General features: G+C 42.6%; 1 protein-coding gene across 4 annotated transcripts in view; it reads right to left on the bottom strand.

Annotated features, from left to right (window-relative positions):
- Positions 1-19,914, bottom strand: part of adam12b (ADAM metallopeptidase domain 12b) — a 90,453-nt gene that overhangs the window by 18,680 nt on the left and 51,859 nt on the right. For all 4 annotated transcript variants that reach the window (XM_076978822.1, XM_076978824.1, XM_076978823.1 and 1 more), the window contains 7 exons: positions 18,644-18,720; positions 16,476-16,662; positions 13,935-14,000; positions 12,815-12,886; positions 12,338-12,507; positions 12,065-12,149; positions 8,184-8,332 (listed from right to left, as the gene is read on the bottom strand). In XM_076978822.1, the coding sequence (XP_076834937.1) occupies positions 8,184-8,332; positions 12,065-12,149; positions 12,338-12,507; positions 12,815-12,886; positions 13,935-14,000; positions 16,476-16,662; positions 18,644-18,720 (806 nt within the window). The remainder of the gene's footprint in view (positions 1-8,183; positions 8,333-12,064; positions 12,150-12,337; positions 12,508-12,814; positions 12,887-13,934; positions 14,001-16,475; positions 16,663-18,643; positions 18,721-19,914) is intronic.

The following is a 19,914-nucleotide window of genomic DNA, read 5'->3' as shown; positions in this document are numbered from 1 at the left end:
GAAGAGGCTGGGAATTCCACCGGTCGATGTTAGAGCCTTCTCTACTAGGCCAGCACTACAGCTACTTTAATCAACCCCCCCACCTCACCCCTTTGTGTGGCATCAAAGCTACCCAGTCTCCCAGTTCACGCCATCATCACCTCCGATACTGCAATACACTGGAGCATGCGTGCTCTCCTGCAGACAGTGGGGTCGACTCACACGGGCCCAAAAGGATCGTTTCGATCACAATGGTGCACCTCCACACACCTGCACACATTCATCACCTCTAATAACACATGCACAACAGGTATGAGGTAAAACCGGTGGCCGATTTTCAGAGCCCATTTTACTACGGGATCTTTTTTGGAGGCCCATTCAGATGGTGACCTTATTAGCATCGGTCTGATGGCGTCGAGTGTGAAATGAGGAAGCGGCCACCCGATCAGTCAGTGCCCTTCAGTACCGCTGGCCCATCTGGAATCAGGGTTCCTTTATGTGCTCAGCATCTTTGAAGAGATAACCGAGTCATTTATGATTAGGCATTCGGACTGCCAACAAAAGACCAAAGCGTCATCCATTAAGAGATACCATCAGATGCGCTTTTCTTCCATAAAGGCCATCTGACACGCTCCATATTACGAACAAATTTCCTCCTCTTGTTCTGAGCAACAGCGGTGGGGGTGACGAGAGAATGTGGCTTGATAAGCTACGTGACTGTGCACTTAGCGCAGGCTGTGTTCAGTGCAAGGTCTGGGGTCCTTCATTTTCTCAACCTGTGACTGCATTTGACAAGCTCTGCCCACTAATGTGGGCATGCTGACTGGGACACAACATTAGGCCAACTAATATAAAACTGATAAACGACAGTAGATGTGGATAAAGTATACAGTAGATATGACAAAGTCACGTAAAGTGTGACTACAGTGATCTTATATATTTATTGCTTGTCACTCTGCAAGATGCTGCACCTGAATTTTTGACCAAATTCCGCGAGAGATTTCGTGCAGTCTCACTTGGGCTGAATGTCATATGTGATAAATAGGGTCATGCAACCGAGTCCTTGGAATAGCAGAAGCAGTGTTTTGAAAATAAATATGAGACTCTAGAGGTGGAGGTGGTGAGTCTCAGTGGAGGCGTTCAGAAGGTATTCTCTCTGCTTCCACAGGTCCACCGAATGTCCTTGTTCTGAATCCCACATACCGCTTGTTTGTAGTTGGTATGGATGCACTGTGAGTTTCCAGACTATTTTTTATTGCTTATTTTTTTTATATGCATTGTAGCAGTGGTCAGAGGATGAAACTTTTGGAGAAAAACGTCTGTCACTGCCAGAAAATAACTGCATGCTGTCTTTTTGTGGCAGAAGCAACACATCAGCCACTATGAAGCCTAACACATTTCCTGTTAAAGGCCAGAGATTTTAATCCCTGACCAAAGAATTCTTTTATGATTCACAACCGTTGCCTGCAACACCATAGACCATAATAACACCAAATTAAAGACCAAAATCTTTGCTCTGTTTTAAATAAACAATTTACTAATTTTAACACACAGGCATTTGACTGGTATGACAGCTCAGAGCAGCCCTTGATACTTGTTTATCTACTACAAAGAAAGAAATTAAATCAAAATAATTGCTGTCCCTACTCTTATGGTGAAAGTCACCATCTCTACTTCATTTTTCCTTTGCCAAAAGTTATATTATTGTTTTTGCATGTTCACAAAACAATATTGCAAATTAATCAGTTAATATTCAGTATTCTTTACATGTATTTTTACCTTTACGTTAATTGGGAATCAAGCCCATGGTGGTGGTACTAGTATCTGACTGCTTTTCCAGGTGCTATTTACAGGAGCTATTTAGAGCCTAACACTTATCTTCATGAAGAGAATCAATGGATACTACAAGGAGCTCTGGATGGCCTCATGGTCCTCCTTTATAGACAATTAGATGGATGACGAATATATAGGAATGAACAAGATTGTTATCTAAGTATGGTTAGCAAATGTTCCTGCACAGCCCTATCCCATGTAATGTTTATTAATTTATGACAGAGGTCATTTGGACTGTTTCTTTTCAAGTGACGCTCAGAACTGGTCACAGTAACCCTCAGAACTGGTCACAGCAGGGACATGCTGAGGTCTGTCTTTATCTTTAACATGACACATGAACTCATGCCTGATAGCCCTTAGGACAGTTTTATTTATCTCTAGGTCAGTGTGTGCTTTGCTTTAAACCCACATCTGTCTGGTGCATTAAATCTTCGTAGGACACAATTCATTCCCTTGACCCTTTTCACTGATTTCATTTTGAAATCTGTGCAAAACTGTAATTTCAGGGTATTTCTCTGCAGGCAGATTCATACCTGGCAGGACTGTGATATGTCTCTGGCCTTCATCCATCACAATGCTACTCTACTGTGTTTGACATTTACTGGATGTAACTGTTACGTTTGCAATTCTATGCCATTAGAAATGTGTAATGGTTGGTACAGGTAAGGTTATGTTTAGTGTCATTTCTTTAGCAGTGTGTCATTGGCTTCTCCTCACGCCCCACCACATCAACACCAATGACTTCACCTCCATGGACCACTCCATCAAACTTTGCAGGCATTGTTCTCATCCAGGCAGGAGGTAGACAGGCGCACAGTAACAAAAATCTGGTGCTACACACCCTCAAGACAGGGCTATGATGGAACTCAAGAAGAACCCTTATGCACTGTGTCCTCTTAGCATCCACAACAGCACTTGGATAACACAATATCAAATATTCAAATTTCTAGGTGCCACCACCTATAAGGACTTGAGTTGGGAGTCAAATGTAGCTTCCATCATGAAGAAGGAACAGTAAAGGATAAACTTTCTATCCCAGCTGTAGTGGAACTGCAGGGTCAGTTCTACAGAGCCATCACTGAATCCTTTCTCTGCACATCCATCACTGTCTGGTTTGGCTCTGCCACCCAGGACGTCCAGACTCCAGAGGATAGTCTGAGCTACAGAGAGGATCATCAACACCAGTCCCCCTCCCTGCTGGACCTGTATACACCCATCTCAGGAAATGGGGAGGAATATGACAGGTGAACCTCACACTCAGGACAGTCTGTCTGAGCCACGTCCATCTACACACAAGAAATGTTTCTTTACACTTGTCATGACGCTAATGAACACACGCTGTAGTCATACGCCCTGAATATCATTAACACTTACTTACAATACTTTAACCACTATTTTAGATTTTATACAATAATTTTGTACTTGAATACTTATAATAATTTGTACTTGAGTACTTAATTGTAAATTATATCTATTGTCCTATTCTATCATGTAATCCAATGTCTTGTCAATTTAATTCTATTTTATGCACTGTATGTAGGTATAATTCCTTGAACAGGTCCTTCTTTTGGTGTCATAGACAAGATTTTAAAATCTATACTAGCAAATACTAGCAGTTACTAGCCAGTGAATTGAATGGAGTAGATTCAGTAGAGGAAGACTGAGAAGCACGTAAGATTGGTTGTGCTAGAGTATTCGAACAATCTCAAGGTCCTGATGGCCTGCAGACAAAGCCAAGAGTGAGTTTCAGTAGGAAAGCCTGGATATTACAATAGACTAAACAAGCACCAAGGTAGCCTCACTAGAGAGAAAATGGCACATGACCATGTCGACTTTGTGACACAGTCTGAGAATGGCAGCTGGTCATCTTCAAGTACACCCAGGTTTCTTCCACTCCAGGATCCAAGATCCCTGGTAGGACCAGTTGCTCCGGATTGACTGTGAAGCAAACCAGTCTTACTGGGATCCAGCATTAGGTAGTGGGCTGCCATCCATGATGACATTATGCACAAGGGCATAATAAAGAAGATTCAATCCAGTTCAATTCAGTTCATTCTATTTCTCAATTTCACTCTATTTTGCTTTGGTAGAGGATTAGAAGCTAGCATGCAGCACTATATAGTATTACTCTAGTTAAACTAGCTCAGCTGAATATCTTCTCACATTTTTCTCTGCATTACTCCTCTACTTGGTAACATTTGACTGGAAATAGAAATCAAATTAGCTGTTGTGCTATTTCCACCCTCTCCTGCTCAATGACAGTATCTACTTTAGTCCTAATATATCTTTGCAAGGGGACATACTGTTAAGTTGTCTATACTCTATTTAAGTCTATTAAGTGGTCTATACTCTATTAATGTCTATTTAAGTGGTATATACTCTATTAAACTCTATTTAGTGGTCTATACTTTATTAAGTCTATTAATATGGTGCCATTGGGTGGCATGGTGGTGTGGTGGTTAGCACTGTTGCCTTCTTCCCACAGTCCAAAGACATGTGTGTTAAGTTGATTGGTCACTCTAAATTGCCTGCAGGTGTGAGTGTGTCACTTTTCCATGTAGTATACTGGTACTCTGCCCTTGCTCAGTGATGATGGGATTGGCTCTGCCCCCCAACAACCCTGACTAGTGAAATTTAGCGGTAAAGAGGATGGATGGAATATGGCTACACTTAATAGGTCTATACTCTATGAAGTGGTCTATACCTCTATGAAGTGGTCTATACTCTATGAAGTGGTCTATACCTCTATTAAGTGGTCCAACTGCAGTTATAGCAGGTCATTTACTCAATTTCAATGTTCACAAACACAAGTATATGCAAATACACAAGTAACACAAGTAATTCACAGATACATCTCACATTACTCTGTGCAAACTGTTCCAACAGAATACAAAATACAAAATAGACACAAAAAACCTGTTCTACACATGACCATGCAGCAAGCTCAGTGCATGTTCAAAGTACTCAATCCTCCACGAAGGACTTCACAGCATTTACAGCTGACCTTAAAAATCCCTTTGCAACCAAACATCTTATCTTCTGACTGAGATGTTTCATTATTGTTAATATGTAGATTGCACTGCCAGCAGAGCCGTCACATTTGTTTGAGGAGAAGAGATAGGCTTAAAAACCAAGCAACATCTCAACAGCAGTGGAAAGCAATGAAAAAAGAGCCCATGAATACAAGTACAGAAAGATCTCCTTAAAATGTTTCTTTCTTCTGACTTTGAGACTTTAAACCTCTACCTTAGCATACGTGGCCAGCTAGCATGATTACAGCTTGTGTCTAATGCCTTATGGATTATATGAAGGACATGAGCTAATCATCTTTCCTGGGCTAACACAGATCCAGACTGTCCCGGGGGAGAGGGTACATGTCCTGTTCGGAAGATTAAACCAAGCCTCTACTTTTCTGCATCATTTTCTCTGCCTTTGTTCTCCTTAGAGAACCATGTAACGCTCAGCAACAGCAAAGTCATCGCCAGTGCTCACCGTCTCCTACAAGCAGCCCTTGTCCTCCCACTTTCCTTACCGTCTCCTACCGCTCTGTCCCCATCTTCCCCCTTCCCTGTCTGTGTGTACAGTCATGCATGTGTTCTAGTGTCTTTAGTCTGTCTGTCTGCTTCCCCAAATCTGTCTGTTGAACCACTTCTCCTGTCTCTGTTTCTGTATCTGTCCGTCTTTTTCCACCCATCTGTCTCCTTCACTATCTTCTTCAGTCTTATTTACCATCTGGACTCGGGCCTGTCTATCTCAGCTTGTCACACTCTCGCTCCCTCTGTCTCTCTCCGCACCCCCCCCCCCCCCCCCCCCAACTTCCCCCCGGCTGTATTCCCAGTTCCAGAAGTCTCGGCCCGTTTGTGTGGTGTGATTAGTTGGTTGCACGCTACGTACGGGCCGCTGCGCATAAAGGTGGTGAAACAAGAGTGCACTGCAGCTGTCAGGGAGGGGGATTCACGTCCAGCAGATCGAGAAACGCTTCTTTCATCTTAAAATAGCTTCTAGTGCATTTTGTACACAACAACCTATAGTGTTAGGTCTTGGGTGAAGGATCTTGATCAAATGCATTAAGAAGGTAATCTATGTGTGTGATACAGAAGAGCAGAATATGGTTACCTTGGTATTTATGTAAATTAGTTACATTTTGAAGAATTATTAGGAAAAAGTTGAATTATTGTGTGTGTGTGTGTGTCTGTGTGTGTGTGTGTGTCTGTGTGTGTGTGTGTATACACGTGCATGTGTGTGTTTGTTGAGGTTCTTAGGGTTACGTAAACTAAGGAAGTCTGTCCCTCCTTCGGGAAGTGGAGAAAAATGGGACAGCATTGTCCTGACTCTGCACTAATACACAATTCCCCTGATCTATCAAACACATGTCTACCTGCCAAAACACATTAGCTCTTGAATGAGTCTGGAACATCAACCCACAGTGAATATCGATCTACAAGGAGTCACCTGCAGGCTGTATCAGCTGAACTCAGACCTACCCAATAGCCCTCTATCACCCAGTGCCTCTGAATCTCACACTGGCTTAAAACAAGCTGCGTTTTACCCTTGAAGCCAGTGCATGTGGGCACGCATTTGTGCTGACCTCCACCTTGGTCCATTTTAGAAGCTGACAAAGCAACAGGACATGGAACTGCTGCATGCTTTCATGAAACCTGCAGAAGAACAGCGATGGATTGGGATGCAGGACACGCAGCTATAAAACCTGCATGAGGGCAGGAACAATGGCACAAAGAAACACGCCACCCTTCTCTTTAATAAACAGAGACACCATCAATAACTCTCCGGCCCACCTCCACTCATCTGCTATTATTATTATTTTACATTCACGTTCCTGAGGGAGGTGAAAGGCCCACAGGTGGCTTCATTTTGCTGTGTTGCTCTGCGAGTATATAATGAAGAAACAGGCCTGCTCTGACGGCAGCAGCTGAGCTCCAGCCGCGGCCTGCAAGTCCAGTGGAAACACCAAGTTACGTGATAAGACCAGCACAGCAAAGAGGTGTATGGAACGTGGTTGCCGAAGTGCATCTCCCATCCCCGTCTCCTGTCCCCTTCTCCTGTCCCCGTCTCCTGTCCTCATGCCTCTAAAATCACTGGGACAGGCATCCAAGCCGGACCTGTGGGTATGGAATAGGTACGGTAGCAAGAACCATCTCATGACGTTACCTAAAATGAATTCTGAATTCAAACGGAGCCGAACTGAGATGAATCGCAATGGGATAATACCTACTCTAGTTCAACACTGAAACCTTTTGACGTTAGAGAACACGGAGAGAGAGAGAGAGAGAGAGAGGAGGAAGCTAGTCAAAGAGGGGAAGATAGTGGGTTGCCATGGATACAGGGGCACTGTGCTGTTGAGGAAAGCTGATGGCATATGGTAGTGAAAACCTGATGAGGGTGCTTCAGGGATCAGAGGACAACAGTGCAACCAAAGACAAGAGGAATAGGCCCTGGGGCAACAAAGACAGTGACATATTGCCCAGTGCAAAATATCCATGATCCCTTAAGAGTATATCCCATGATCCTCAGCTTACTGCGGCTCAGATGCAGGGATTGTTCACCATGTATTAGGCATGCTGGTCCATCAAACTTAAAGTGTTTTTTTCCAGTATCCCCAACCTCCAAGGGTAAAAACAGACAAAGCAACCTCAACGTCCTTCCGCTGCACCAGCCAACACTTCCCCCTTTACTTATTCTCTCGTCCTTCTGTTGAACGGCATGCCGGTGAGTCTCGGACTCATCATCTGATAAGAGCAAATTGGCATCAGTGTGAGGAAAGAATCTCCCATTACGAGGCTCCCTCACCTTATCAACCTGATGTTTACTCACGCCAGACGCCAGTCATATGGCCCCTGTCACTCCTGGCAAGCGCGTTATCGCTGCGCGCCAGACACAGCAGTAGAAACTGAATTGCCGCACAGGCCGAGCGAAGCTCCAGCCAGTCCCCGAGACCACGAGCGTGGAGAAGATTGATGAGTTTGGGCTCAGGCTGCTGAGACTTACATATGTATGAATGTTAAAGATGAAAATAACGCTGCGCTTATGTGTGTGCGTGTGCGTTACTGGTAGCGTTATTAACCATGGGTTTATAGGATATAGCTAAACAATTACTTAAATTTAATACTTTAATTTGGCAGCCCTACTACTCTTGAGTCTATTCTACAATAAGGCAAGTTTACAGCAGATTGAAATGCAATGTACAGTCAGGCTGATGACCTTCCCTCTTCTGTTCTGGGGAGGTTAAGCAGTCACAAAGGAGGAACATGATAGAGATCACTAATTAATATTATAATTCATTCAATAACAAATAACGACTTATTAAAGATTCTGCAACATTAACATTCTGACTTTAATGTAGCAGAACTCACCCGGTGGAGGGTGTCATGATGCAACCGCCACGATCCACGGTCATCCTGCAGCCACACCCCCGCTCTGGAGTGTCATGGTTCATTCCAAAGTTGTGGCCAAGCTCATGGGCTAGGGTCACAGCAGCTCCTAGTGGGTTGTCCGAGTGGTCCTGGGGGGGAACAGCACTCAAACTCAAATGCAAAGTGGCCTAGTGGGTCATTTATTTTCTTTGAATGTTTGTTTTAGTAATTATACACTGTCTCAACAGTACATAAATGTCTATTATAGATGAAGATATTTCCGAAAGCAATGACTAAAATGCAATTAATTGAACCAAACTGCAAAAAAAAAATGTAAATGTAACCCCACAAGCAATGTTCAGTAAATGTCAGGCAATTCTGAATCATTCTTACTGTAACATTAAGGGAATAAGCCTTAATCCTTTTACATCTACCACGTCTTTTGATTCCTCTGTCTCTCTCTCTCTTTTGTCTTTCATTGCTCCTATTTATCCTTTTCCTACACATCCTCTTTGCTTCACTCATCCTGACCTGAGCACCACTGAATCTATCTCTTCTTTTCACCTGAATGTGTCACATTCAGGACTGACCATAAAAATCCCACTGGAGCCCCTACTGTAGAATTAGATTTCCTCCATGTGTACAAAAAAAACCCCAAAAAACTGACACAGAACCTCCTGAGAGTTTCACTGTGACTGTAGCTGCATTTTAAACCCAAACACCCATGACTTTTTTCTGTTCTTCTTCACATATCATTTGTGCCTACAGGAGTTGAAAGGCAGCTTTACCATGTGAGATCTGTGGTTGAGATGCAGAGGTGTCAATTCCAGGTTCAGAAAGTAAAAGTCCTCACCAGGATTTTGCTCAGGCTTCCTGGATTGTGTTGCTTCCACTAATTTTACCTGGATTGCACTAATTAGAAAATCTAGCAAGCTTGAGCAAAATCCTGGTGAGGACTTTTACTTTCTGAACCTGGAATTGACACCTCTGCTGAGATTACTTGACATCATTACATATAGAAAGAAAGTTGATGCATCATTCATGTAAGAAAGCCTTTTGAATAAATTGCTGTATAACGAGGAGAGTATAGTTCAAATGTTTCATTGAACTTAAAATAGTAGTACACAAAATAGTAGTACCCCTCTGGCTATCAGGACCACAGCAATTTGTCATGGCATTGTTTGCACTAGGTGCTGAAATCGTTCTGCAGGAATCTTGGCACATGTGGACTTGATGGTTTCTTGCAGTTGCTCAAATTTAGATGGATGTGCTCTAAACATCTTGTCTTACCTTGTCTCAGAGATGCTCTACATGATTAAGATCTGGGGACTGTGAAGGCCAGAGAAGCAAAAAAAAAAAACTCACTGTCATGTTCCTGGAAGCAATCCATGATCATACAACTCGTGATGTATGGTGCATTGTCCACCTGAAAGTGTCCTTCTGCCATAGGGTAAACAGCGACCATGAAGGGATGAACTTGATTGGGTTCAATGTTTAGGTGAGCCCTACTGTGCCTGCCTAAAGCATTGACACCTGACCAGAAGAGCTAATGGTTTACACATAAACTGTAAGATTCATGCTGCTTGCACCTTATTCTGACCCTTCCATTATGGTGCAACAGAAATCTGGATTCTTCTGACCAGGCTATGTTTTTCTATTTCTCAGTGATCCAATTATTGTGGTCAATGAGTTGTTCATGTCAACAGGATCCAGATCCCCTTTCGCTGTCTTTCCCGTTTCGGATGTCTTTCCTCGATTACACCATTCTCAGTATACTCTTGACACTGCTGCATATAAAAGGTTGGCCACAATGTTGGCAGGTTTTGCAATTGTGGCCTGGGGCTTGTCTAGCACCCAAGACCACGTCTTGCTCAAAGTTGATCAGAACTTGCTCACCTGGTTTTATGCTGCATTCTAGAGTCACGTGTCTAATTTCCATACCTGAAAGCTACAATTGTGGAAGGACAGGTATTTTTAATAAAGTGCCAATTCAGTGTAACTACCTAAGCCGATATGGAAATGAAGTCATTTTTCCCATTCCAAGCCCGAAAATGAAATGCAATTTATTTGAAAGAAAGAAAGAAAGTAAGAAAGAAAGGAAGAAAGAAAGAAAGAAAGTATAAAAGAAAATGACATATCATTTGAACTTGCCAGTACTGCTAAGTTGGGCTTTCATAGTTAAAAAAATGCTGTCCTAAGAGTTCTGTCAGTTATGTCATGCATCCAGTCATGACAGACTAAGAGTCTTTAGTTATATAATGTGTCCAGTCATGACAGACCTAAGAGTCCTCAGTTATGTCATGTGTCCAGTCATGACAGACCTAATAGTCTTCAGTTATGTCATGTGTCCAGTCATGACAGACATAAGAGGCCTCAATTATTTTATGTGGCTCTCTGGAAGTATGAATGCAGCTTGAGCTTGTGGGATTGGCAGACAGTTTGAACCCTTCTCAAAACCCACTGTAACAGTGAAATGATGGACACAGCTAAAAGAGCTGTCTGGTTCTTCTTATGTCAGAGCTGCATGGAGCACTTTCTATCTTTCTGGTCTAAAAGACTAAAAGACTTCCCACCGTTCTGCCATTAGAATGTTTATTAAGCACTTGTTAGGTGACACATTTGTTTGATTTGTGAAACTCAAACAACATGTGTATAAGCAGAAAACTCTGAAAACACACACACACACACACACACACACACACACACACACACACACACACACACACACACAAACACACACACTCGCAACATTTAATCCCTCTGTCTTATTTCATGATTCATGACCTTCACCACCTGTGCAAGACAGAAGGAACACACATCTGGAGCTATGCAGGAGAAAGCAAACCACAGCAGCTATCCGACAGAGAAAGATGTCTCTATCTCTCTCCCTCTCCCCCCTTCTCTCTATCCCTTCCTCACAGGCCACAGACCTGCTGATATACCACATCTCATGACCGTTTAATAGGAACCATTTATCAAACTATATGGACACATTTGATACTGACTTATGTCTGATCACTTTTGCCTTGTGAACCTCTAGTGAATTTAAAAGAGAGGCATTTTAACCATGGCAGACATGAAACATACCCCTGGAGCACAGGTGATTTATCTGCTCTAATAAAAATGTAAATATCTGGTATTTAGCCGCAGTAAAGAACCACAGGTGATTTCTCTGATTGACAAGCAAGTCCTGTGTTGTTAGAAAAATGAAGGTGCAGCAAATGACCTTGGGTGGTTCTTACTGTGTTCCACTTAATTAGGTTCATTACCACTCACAGACTGCATGCAGCTCACCTACCATGAGTTTTTATAGCCCCAAAAGGACATATAACAGAGGCAATCAGTAAAGTGCAAAAACAAGAATTTTACAATGGTCAAAAAGAGAACTTTTTTCCTTGTGCTTTCTGTACATTTAAATACATTTGGAAGAAAGCACAGCTGTCCAAGAGACTCTCCAAGTCTTTTTATGACATTTTCTATGACACAGAAAAAATCTACAAAATATTGAATAAATGAGAAAAATCTGAGTTTAGGACTGGGAGACTCAAGTTGTGACAGTATAGAAACGTAGGATCCAGGATTCATATGGACAAGGCAAATTTTGGAAGGAAGCCCATTAACACAAAAGTATCTCATAAAAGAACCAATGGCTGCTCACATCACAGCTAACAGCGATGCTACTTAAATTAACACCTTTGTTAAAGTAGGATGGTGGACTCCAAATAGATGTAACACAACTAGTCAAATAGACCATTACAGTCTGATAGATACAGTCAGTCACATACATGGCAGATGACCCTAATGTGATATATCCTCTGTTCATCTGTGTATGAAGGTAGGAAGCACTGAATACAATAAATGTACAGAGTGTAATTATTCACCATGACGATGCCTCCGGACTGTTCTACAGTGCACATGCTCATGATAGGGGCCATGCCGATGGTGGTGCCCTGAAAATACACACCACTGCAACACACACACACACACACACACACACACACCCACACACACACACACACACACACACACACACACACACACACACACACACACACACACACACACACACACACAAAGAAATTGTAAAATGTGTCTAACAGGAGGTTAAGAAGAATGTGTTTGTGTGTATGTGTGTGTGTTCTCCCTCTCCACACCTGATTAGCTGGGCATTGTCGTGAGGTCTGTGTGGCAACAGTTTGAGTTTCCTCCAGTCCAGAAACTCGTGTAGCGTGGTAAACGGGTCCTGTGTCACTGGGCATTTGTCAGAATCACTCCAAACCTCCAAACCCACCAGAGCCACACGGATATTTAAAGCTCTGTAAAACTGGTTAATATCACACACCCACACACATCCACACCCATATATATATACATACATACATACACAGTATATCCACAAAACTATCCACAAACTCAAACTCCTGTATTTTTAACACTTTTTTAACCTGTTCACCCATCGATCATGGCCAGCAATATCTAGAGTCTAACAATCCTGAGGTCTCCTACCTGACCATTTGGCCTCGAGATAATTTTTGAAGGCAGCCAGTCATTTTGGCTGACTCACATCTGTCTCTGCCAATCGGCATTCTGTTTCCAGACAGCCTAATGGGAACGGGCATGGGGCATTATACCTTGTCCACATAATTGGCGATCTCGGCCAGCCTCTGCTTGACCTTCTCCACATCTTTGCCCTGTTTATGAAACTGGAGGTAGGGGGATAGAAGGAAAGAGGAAGATAATGAGAGAGAGGGAAATGCAAAGAGAAAGAGCGAGAGGGGGGAGAGAAAGAGAGAGAGACAGGCAGATGTTATAAATTTGGAAGAAACATGCAGTATATAATGTATGCCATTTGTATGTGCATTTGTATGTGTGTATCTGTGTGTTTTTGTGTAAATTATTTGTATGCATATTCATGTGCATGTGTTTGCATTTGTGTGTGGTTGTACATGTGTGTATTGTGGAACATTGTGTCACTCTGAGAGCCATATGGTCTGCAGACATTGGATTATGAGCTGCACTCAGGCACACCCAATGATAAACTAAGATGATGGGGGGGGGGTGTCACTTTTTTCCACTTCGTTCCTCCTTGGGTGTGTGGGTGTGTGTGTTTCATTTGATAAAGACAAAGGAAAATGTCTCAGTAAAGATGAATAGGTATAATCTTCATCATGATAAGTATAGTGTGAAAGAAATAAAACTATTTCAGAATATATCATAATTCAGATAAATAAGGCAAACAAGTAATATTTTAGATGCTGTATATGGCTGTCACCACTCCTTAAAGCCATGCAAACATATGAATAGTTTTTCAATTACTGTCAAAATCAATGAATGTTGCACTAGAATATTTGATTTTAGTGAAAAAGGGTCTCTTGGCTCACATGGTCACACACATTCACACACACATGCCCATATACACACACATACACAGGCAGCAATCGCCTTAGTCATCATTTATCTTATAGCTCATTGGCCTTTTTTTTTTTTACAGCACACTACTTCCTGTTTCCTGTCTGGCCAGTGGGAAATAGTGTTCCCCTTCCTGTGTATGTCCAAAATACCCCCATACGCTGACCTGCTTATGGAGCAAGTCAAAACAACAAGAACTTCACTTGACTTTTCATGTTGTTGCTTGTTGTGCCTACTAATCCTCAATGCCTGGATGAGTCACTGGCTCCTGGATCCTGGCAAGGCTGAGTGACATCTGGTGCCCCATGGGTGTGACGCTCCAGCCAGCCTGGACAAACGTACCTCCCTGTTGTCCGCAACGATGATGAGCTCCACATATTTGGTGGTCTTCTGAGCATCTCTTTTATGCTGTGGGACAGCAGAAAAGACGGGAGATGAGGAGAGAAAAATAAAAACTAAACCAAACGTGCGCGTTAGGCGTCTACGCTCATGTCAAATGACAGCAAAAAGAGGACAGCTTGGAATGAAACGGCTGCTCTGAAACAGACACAAAATGCTGTAAAATGTTCTCATTAGACCAAGGAGCTTAAAATCAGAGGAGGGTGGGATTCTTTTAACACATCTTCCTCCTGGAGCTATTTCAACGTCTTACCAGATTGCCTCTTATCAATTTCACAAGACACTACCCTCAGGATTATCCACATAATGTCTAAATGGAGACATACTGCATGACCTAATATACCGCATAAACTGTACCCCACCACCACTACACCACACATAATCTGTACCCCACCATTACTACACCACACATAAACTGTACCCCACCACCACTACACCACGCATAAACTGTACCCCACCATTACTACACCACACATAAACTGTACCCTACCACCACTACACCACCCATAAACTGTACCCCACCACTACACCACAGATAAACTGTACCCCACCACCACTACACCACCCATAAACTGTACCCCACCACTACACCACACATAAACTGTACCCCACCACCACTACACCACACATAAACTGCACCCCACCACTACACCACACATAAACTGTACCCCACCACCACTACACCATGCATAAACTGTACCCCACCACCACTACACCACCCATAAACTGTACCCCACCACTACACCACACATAAACTGTACCCCACCATTACTACACCACACATAAACTGTACCCTACCACCACTACACCACCCATAAACTGTACCCCACCACCACTACACCACGCATAAACTGTACCCCACCATTACTACACCACACATAAACTGTACCCTACCACCACTACACCACCCATAAACTGTACCCCACCACCACTACACCACCCATAAACTGTACCCCACCACTACACCACACATAAACTGTACCCCACCACTACACCACACATAAACTGTACCCCACCACCACTACACCACACATAAACTGCACCCCACCACCACTACACCACCCATAAACTGTACCCCACCACTACACCACCCATAAACTGTACCCCACCACTACACCACACATAAACTGTACCCCACCACTACACCACACATAAACTGTACCCCACCACCACTACACCAAACATAAACTGCACCCCACCACCACTACACCACCCATAAACTGTACCCCACCACTACACCATGCATAAACTGTACCCCACCACCACTACACCACAAATAAACTGTACCCCACCACCACTACACCAAACATAAACTGCACCCCACCACCACTACACCACCCATAAACTGTACCCCACCACTACACCATGCATAAACTGTACCCCACCACCACTACACCACAAATAAACTGCACCCCACCACCACTACACCACCCATAAACTGTACCCCACCACTACACCATGCATAAACTGTACCCCACCACCACTACACCACAAATAAACTGTACCCCACCACCACTACACCAAACATAAACTATACCCCACCACTACTACACCACACATAAACTGTACCCCACCTCTACACTACACATAAACTGTACCCCACCACTACACCACACATAAACTGTACACCACCACTACACCATGCATAAACTGTACCCCACCACCACTACACCACCCATAAACTGTACCCCATCATCACTACACCACACACAAACTTTACCTCACCACCACTAGACCACACATACATTTTATTTCCCCCACAACATACGTAAATGGTCTGTAGACAGCATGTTTACTAACCTTAAGAAAGAAAGCTTTTCTGTGTGTCCAACACATTATATTCTTAGGCTAATAATGTGCTCGTTTGATTTGTAGAGATATATTCTTTGAGATATATTATTTTCCCTTTCAAGAAAATTTGTTTTGGTAACATATTAAATAACATTACGCAGTTGCCATGCTTACCATATCAAACACTTCCAACACACCATATCAAACGCTTTCCAGCGATACACCCAGCGATTTGCAAAAACATGCAATTCTTGGGGAATGAAGCAATATTTCTGCAGTACATTCATCCAACACTGTTATTAAGACCTTAATTTAATCATTGCTGAAATATCATCTCCATGATCCCACATGGGGTTATAACAGCACTAGAGCACACTGTTGTGCCAGACAACCTCTGCAATGATATGGCTCGTTTAGGAAGTTTCCTTGTGATAAGTACAGCAGGGATTTTTAACACTGGTGAGCCATCTTGCACTAAATGCATGCATTTCTCATGTCTCATCGGCATTAACACAGACATCACACATGCAGGGTAATTGCTTTTCTAAATTGCTTTTTTCTAAGTAGGAATCACATTCATACTGGTACGTAGCTCACATAAACACATGCAGGAAGCTGTGCTCCTTTTCTGAACTGATCGTTAGTTGTGAAAAACACAGGGCAAAAGAGAGAGAGAAGGGGAGATTTCCTGACCCTGCTGCCGGGTGCCTGGAACAGGCCTCCAGCATCTCCGTGGTTCCCGGCGGATATGTTGTGTCCGTGGCCGCACGTTCCGGAGGGGAAGTGCAGCTGTGCTCCTCTGTAGACCACATGCGTACCGTTGGCCGGCTCAAAAGCAGGCTCCACCATGAGCGTCTCCTTCTCAAGTATGATGAAGCCCCTGTGGAATTGCAGCACATTAGAGAAAAACTGAGGTGCGGAAGATACACAGGTGTGATGGGTTTAATGGTGGCCGTGTTCTCGTTATCACAATTTTAGAGCAATTTTGAACAATCAAAAGAGAGGTACAAAACAGTTAGACTTTGTTCTTAAAGTTCAGAGGACCTGAGAGAATCTTAAAGTGGGAAGAATGTCATATCTTTTTTCAACTTGCAGCAATGGCATTTAACACTATTTCTCTTCCTCCCCCGTCACCTTCAGTAACAGCAGTCAGAATTCACCTCATGACACCTTTGAGCTTTCAGAATCCATAAACTTACAGATAAAATACATTACATGATTTGCAGCGTTTTAAGAGGCCTCAGGGTTTTCCGCACCTTACACAAACTGTATTGCAGTGGTGTACCCCGAAATGGAAAAATGAGTCTGACCTCCATACAAACTCTGTGTACATATTTGGCTGACATGACAGAAGAAGAAAATGAGATCAGATAACTCAATTTGAATGCAATTAAAATGGATTAACTTTTTATGTGTAAACTGAAAGCAGATGATCAGCGTATGTATGTACATCTATGTTTGCGAGCCAAGCAATGTACTCTCTAATAAATCTCCTTCTCTTTCTGGCCCACATGGGTGGATGTGGAAATGTTTTCACAAAATGACAGCACATCGTGCTGAGTTTGGTATCACTGTCCCTCCCTCTTTCCCACACACCCTGTACCTCCTCTGGGAGACCTTACAGCCATTCAGTTCTGTCTTTGCGGTTGTGAACATGTTAACAGTGAGCAAAGATCTGGAGAAGACAGCAGCACTCGGTGGACGCATCTAATACACCGAGCGCCAATTGGTGCAGATCACATTTTGAACAAAAGCTGTTTAGGTTTCTCATAAGATTGTCAACAGTGTATCACTTCTGGGTGTGTGCAATAAGCAAACAAAATGTAACAATAATTGGTATAGACTAGACATCTACACATAAACACAATCACGAATTCTTTCAAGATGTGTTGGGCCGCTCTGCAAAACACATCATCAAATGAATCATGTGAAACTTGCATAACTGTGTGCAAAGGTCTAGCTCTTTCTGATGTACTGGACCTTAGTAAAGCTTCAAAATACAACCTGGAGCTGTTCAACTGTAGTTTATAATATATCTATTTAACATTTGCTGATCGCTTTGATGATTTTTACGTGACCCAGCACCTTCATTTGAGTTCTGTAAGCGCTTTCCTGAGATTCAGTACTTCGTGACTCAGTGTGCTCTTTAGAGCACTGGGTTCCATCTGTCTCTCTCTCACACCCCAGAAACACTACTGCAACCAACAACGTTCAGGTCCACATTTCCACCAGCCCGGAAACTCAACAACACACAACGCGTGAAGCATAGCCTTCACATCTGTCTTCCTGAAGGTTTTTAAGAGCCAAATTTAAACATGATGAGCTTTCATTAAAAAGGCTTTCTGTAATTACCAAGAAAAGACCTTGGAGAGTAGACTTCTTCACTGAGGAATTCCTGATGCTTGCAGTTAATGTTTACTTATTTGGCCGGTCAGCCTTTTATGGCAAATTTACTGCAACCAAATGTTCTTGGTAATTACACTTTACTGCTTCTCTGAAGGTTTTCATGACATGTTAAATGCTTTTCATCACATTGTGTACTTACAGCACGACCGATTAAGCGGAGGTTGACGGTACAGACAGTATCGATTGTTTACCTCACCCTGTCAGCTTCAGAGTCTCAAAAAGCACCTTTATGGATGAGAGACAGCACTACCATAGAAAACAGTATGTGGCACAATAACAGTTGAACTACAGGTTCCTAATGGCTTTTCTCTCAGAAGCATACACTGGCACAGCTGCTTATATATATTTTTAACTGCTCTAAAGACCTTGAAAAGTAAGGCCAAAAATGTCTGACAATTAGCACTGGGAGTTGTTTAACGAAGGCTGGGATGCCAAGGGGATGATGTCGTCCTCACCTGAGACCAGAGCAAGTGCTAAGGCTGACGTCGGAATGCGTGTGTCCTTGCACCTCACCATGATAATAGCAGTTCATCTGGAAGAAAAAAAGACAGAAAAAAAAAAAAACAAATCAATTAGTTTTACTTGGCGATGTGCAGCCTTTACTTACAATTCACCAGTCCTAGCTTGTCAATCACTGCATCTGTACTACCTACTGACATATTGTGGTTTTATATATATATATATATATATATATATATATATATATATATATATATATATATATATATATATATATTTTATATATATATATATATATATATATATATATATATATATATATATATATATATATGTGTGTGTGTGTGTGTGTGTGTGTGTGTGTGTGTGTGTGTGTGTGTGTAAATATTAGTGCATTGTTAAAACATTGTATCAGGTGATCTTAGGTTGGAACATGGAAGGAATGTTAACATGAATCAGATTGAGCGAGTAATTTTCTCAGTTTAGTCGCAGCCAATTACGAGTGCAATAGGTCTCTCCTTTATCTCATGACAGCACCATCAACCTAGGCGGGCGAAGACCAACGCGTCCTCCGAGGGTGGGAAACTTGCCAAAGCGTCCTGTCATGCAGCAATGGGAGCACTAATTATGTGTCTCACTGGCATATTTCGCACGGTCATGGCGGGAGAGAATGAGGAGGAGAATGAAAAGGAGGCTAAACGTGTGTCTGGGGACAATTAGGCACGGAGGGTGCTGTGTGCAGCGCACGGGGCCCAGTTACACGATACCATTCAGCACTTATCGGCTGTGCCTTCTGTGACAATTACAATTAGGATTAGGCTACTTAGTACATGGATTTTCAGCTTTTTCATCTAAGTTGCTTTGGGAGATTACAAAGGGCATAACATACAAGTATTTTGATGAGATTTCAGTTCAACCCAATTTTTTCCATCATATTTTTCATGCATTTAGCTGAGTTGCCTGTTGCTATGTAGGTCTACAGTCACATGACCTGGGAGGGTTAGTGTTAGGGTTAGTTATCTCATGCTTCCTCCACGATAAGGAAAATTAACCCAAATTTCTTAACTCCTGCTGACACACCCAGTATAGTAATTTCCCACTTACAAGTACAAGGCCTAAAATCCAGCTGTGATTGGCTAGCAGCACTGTGTTTTATTATTATAAACTTAGGAATTCTTCACTTCACTCATTTTTGTGGTACATCAAAATAAATACGCATGAAATCTATATAGAATCAATATGAAATTTGACCAGCTGGCCCAGGGTA

The sequence above is a fragment of the Brachyhypopomus gauderio genome, chromosome 17 (genome assembly GCF_052324685.1).
Source record: "Brachyhypopomus gauderio isolate BG-103 chromosome 17, BGAUD_0.2, whole genome shotgun sequence".
NCBI lineage: Eukaryota > Metazoa > Chordata > Actinopteri > Gymnotiformes > Hypopomidae > Brachyhypopomus > Brachyhypopomus gauderio.
Note: the sequence above shows the minus strand (reverse complement) of the source record. Positions and strands in the feature narration are given on the sequence as shown.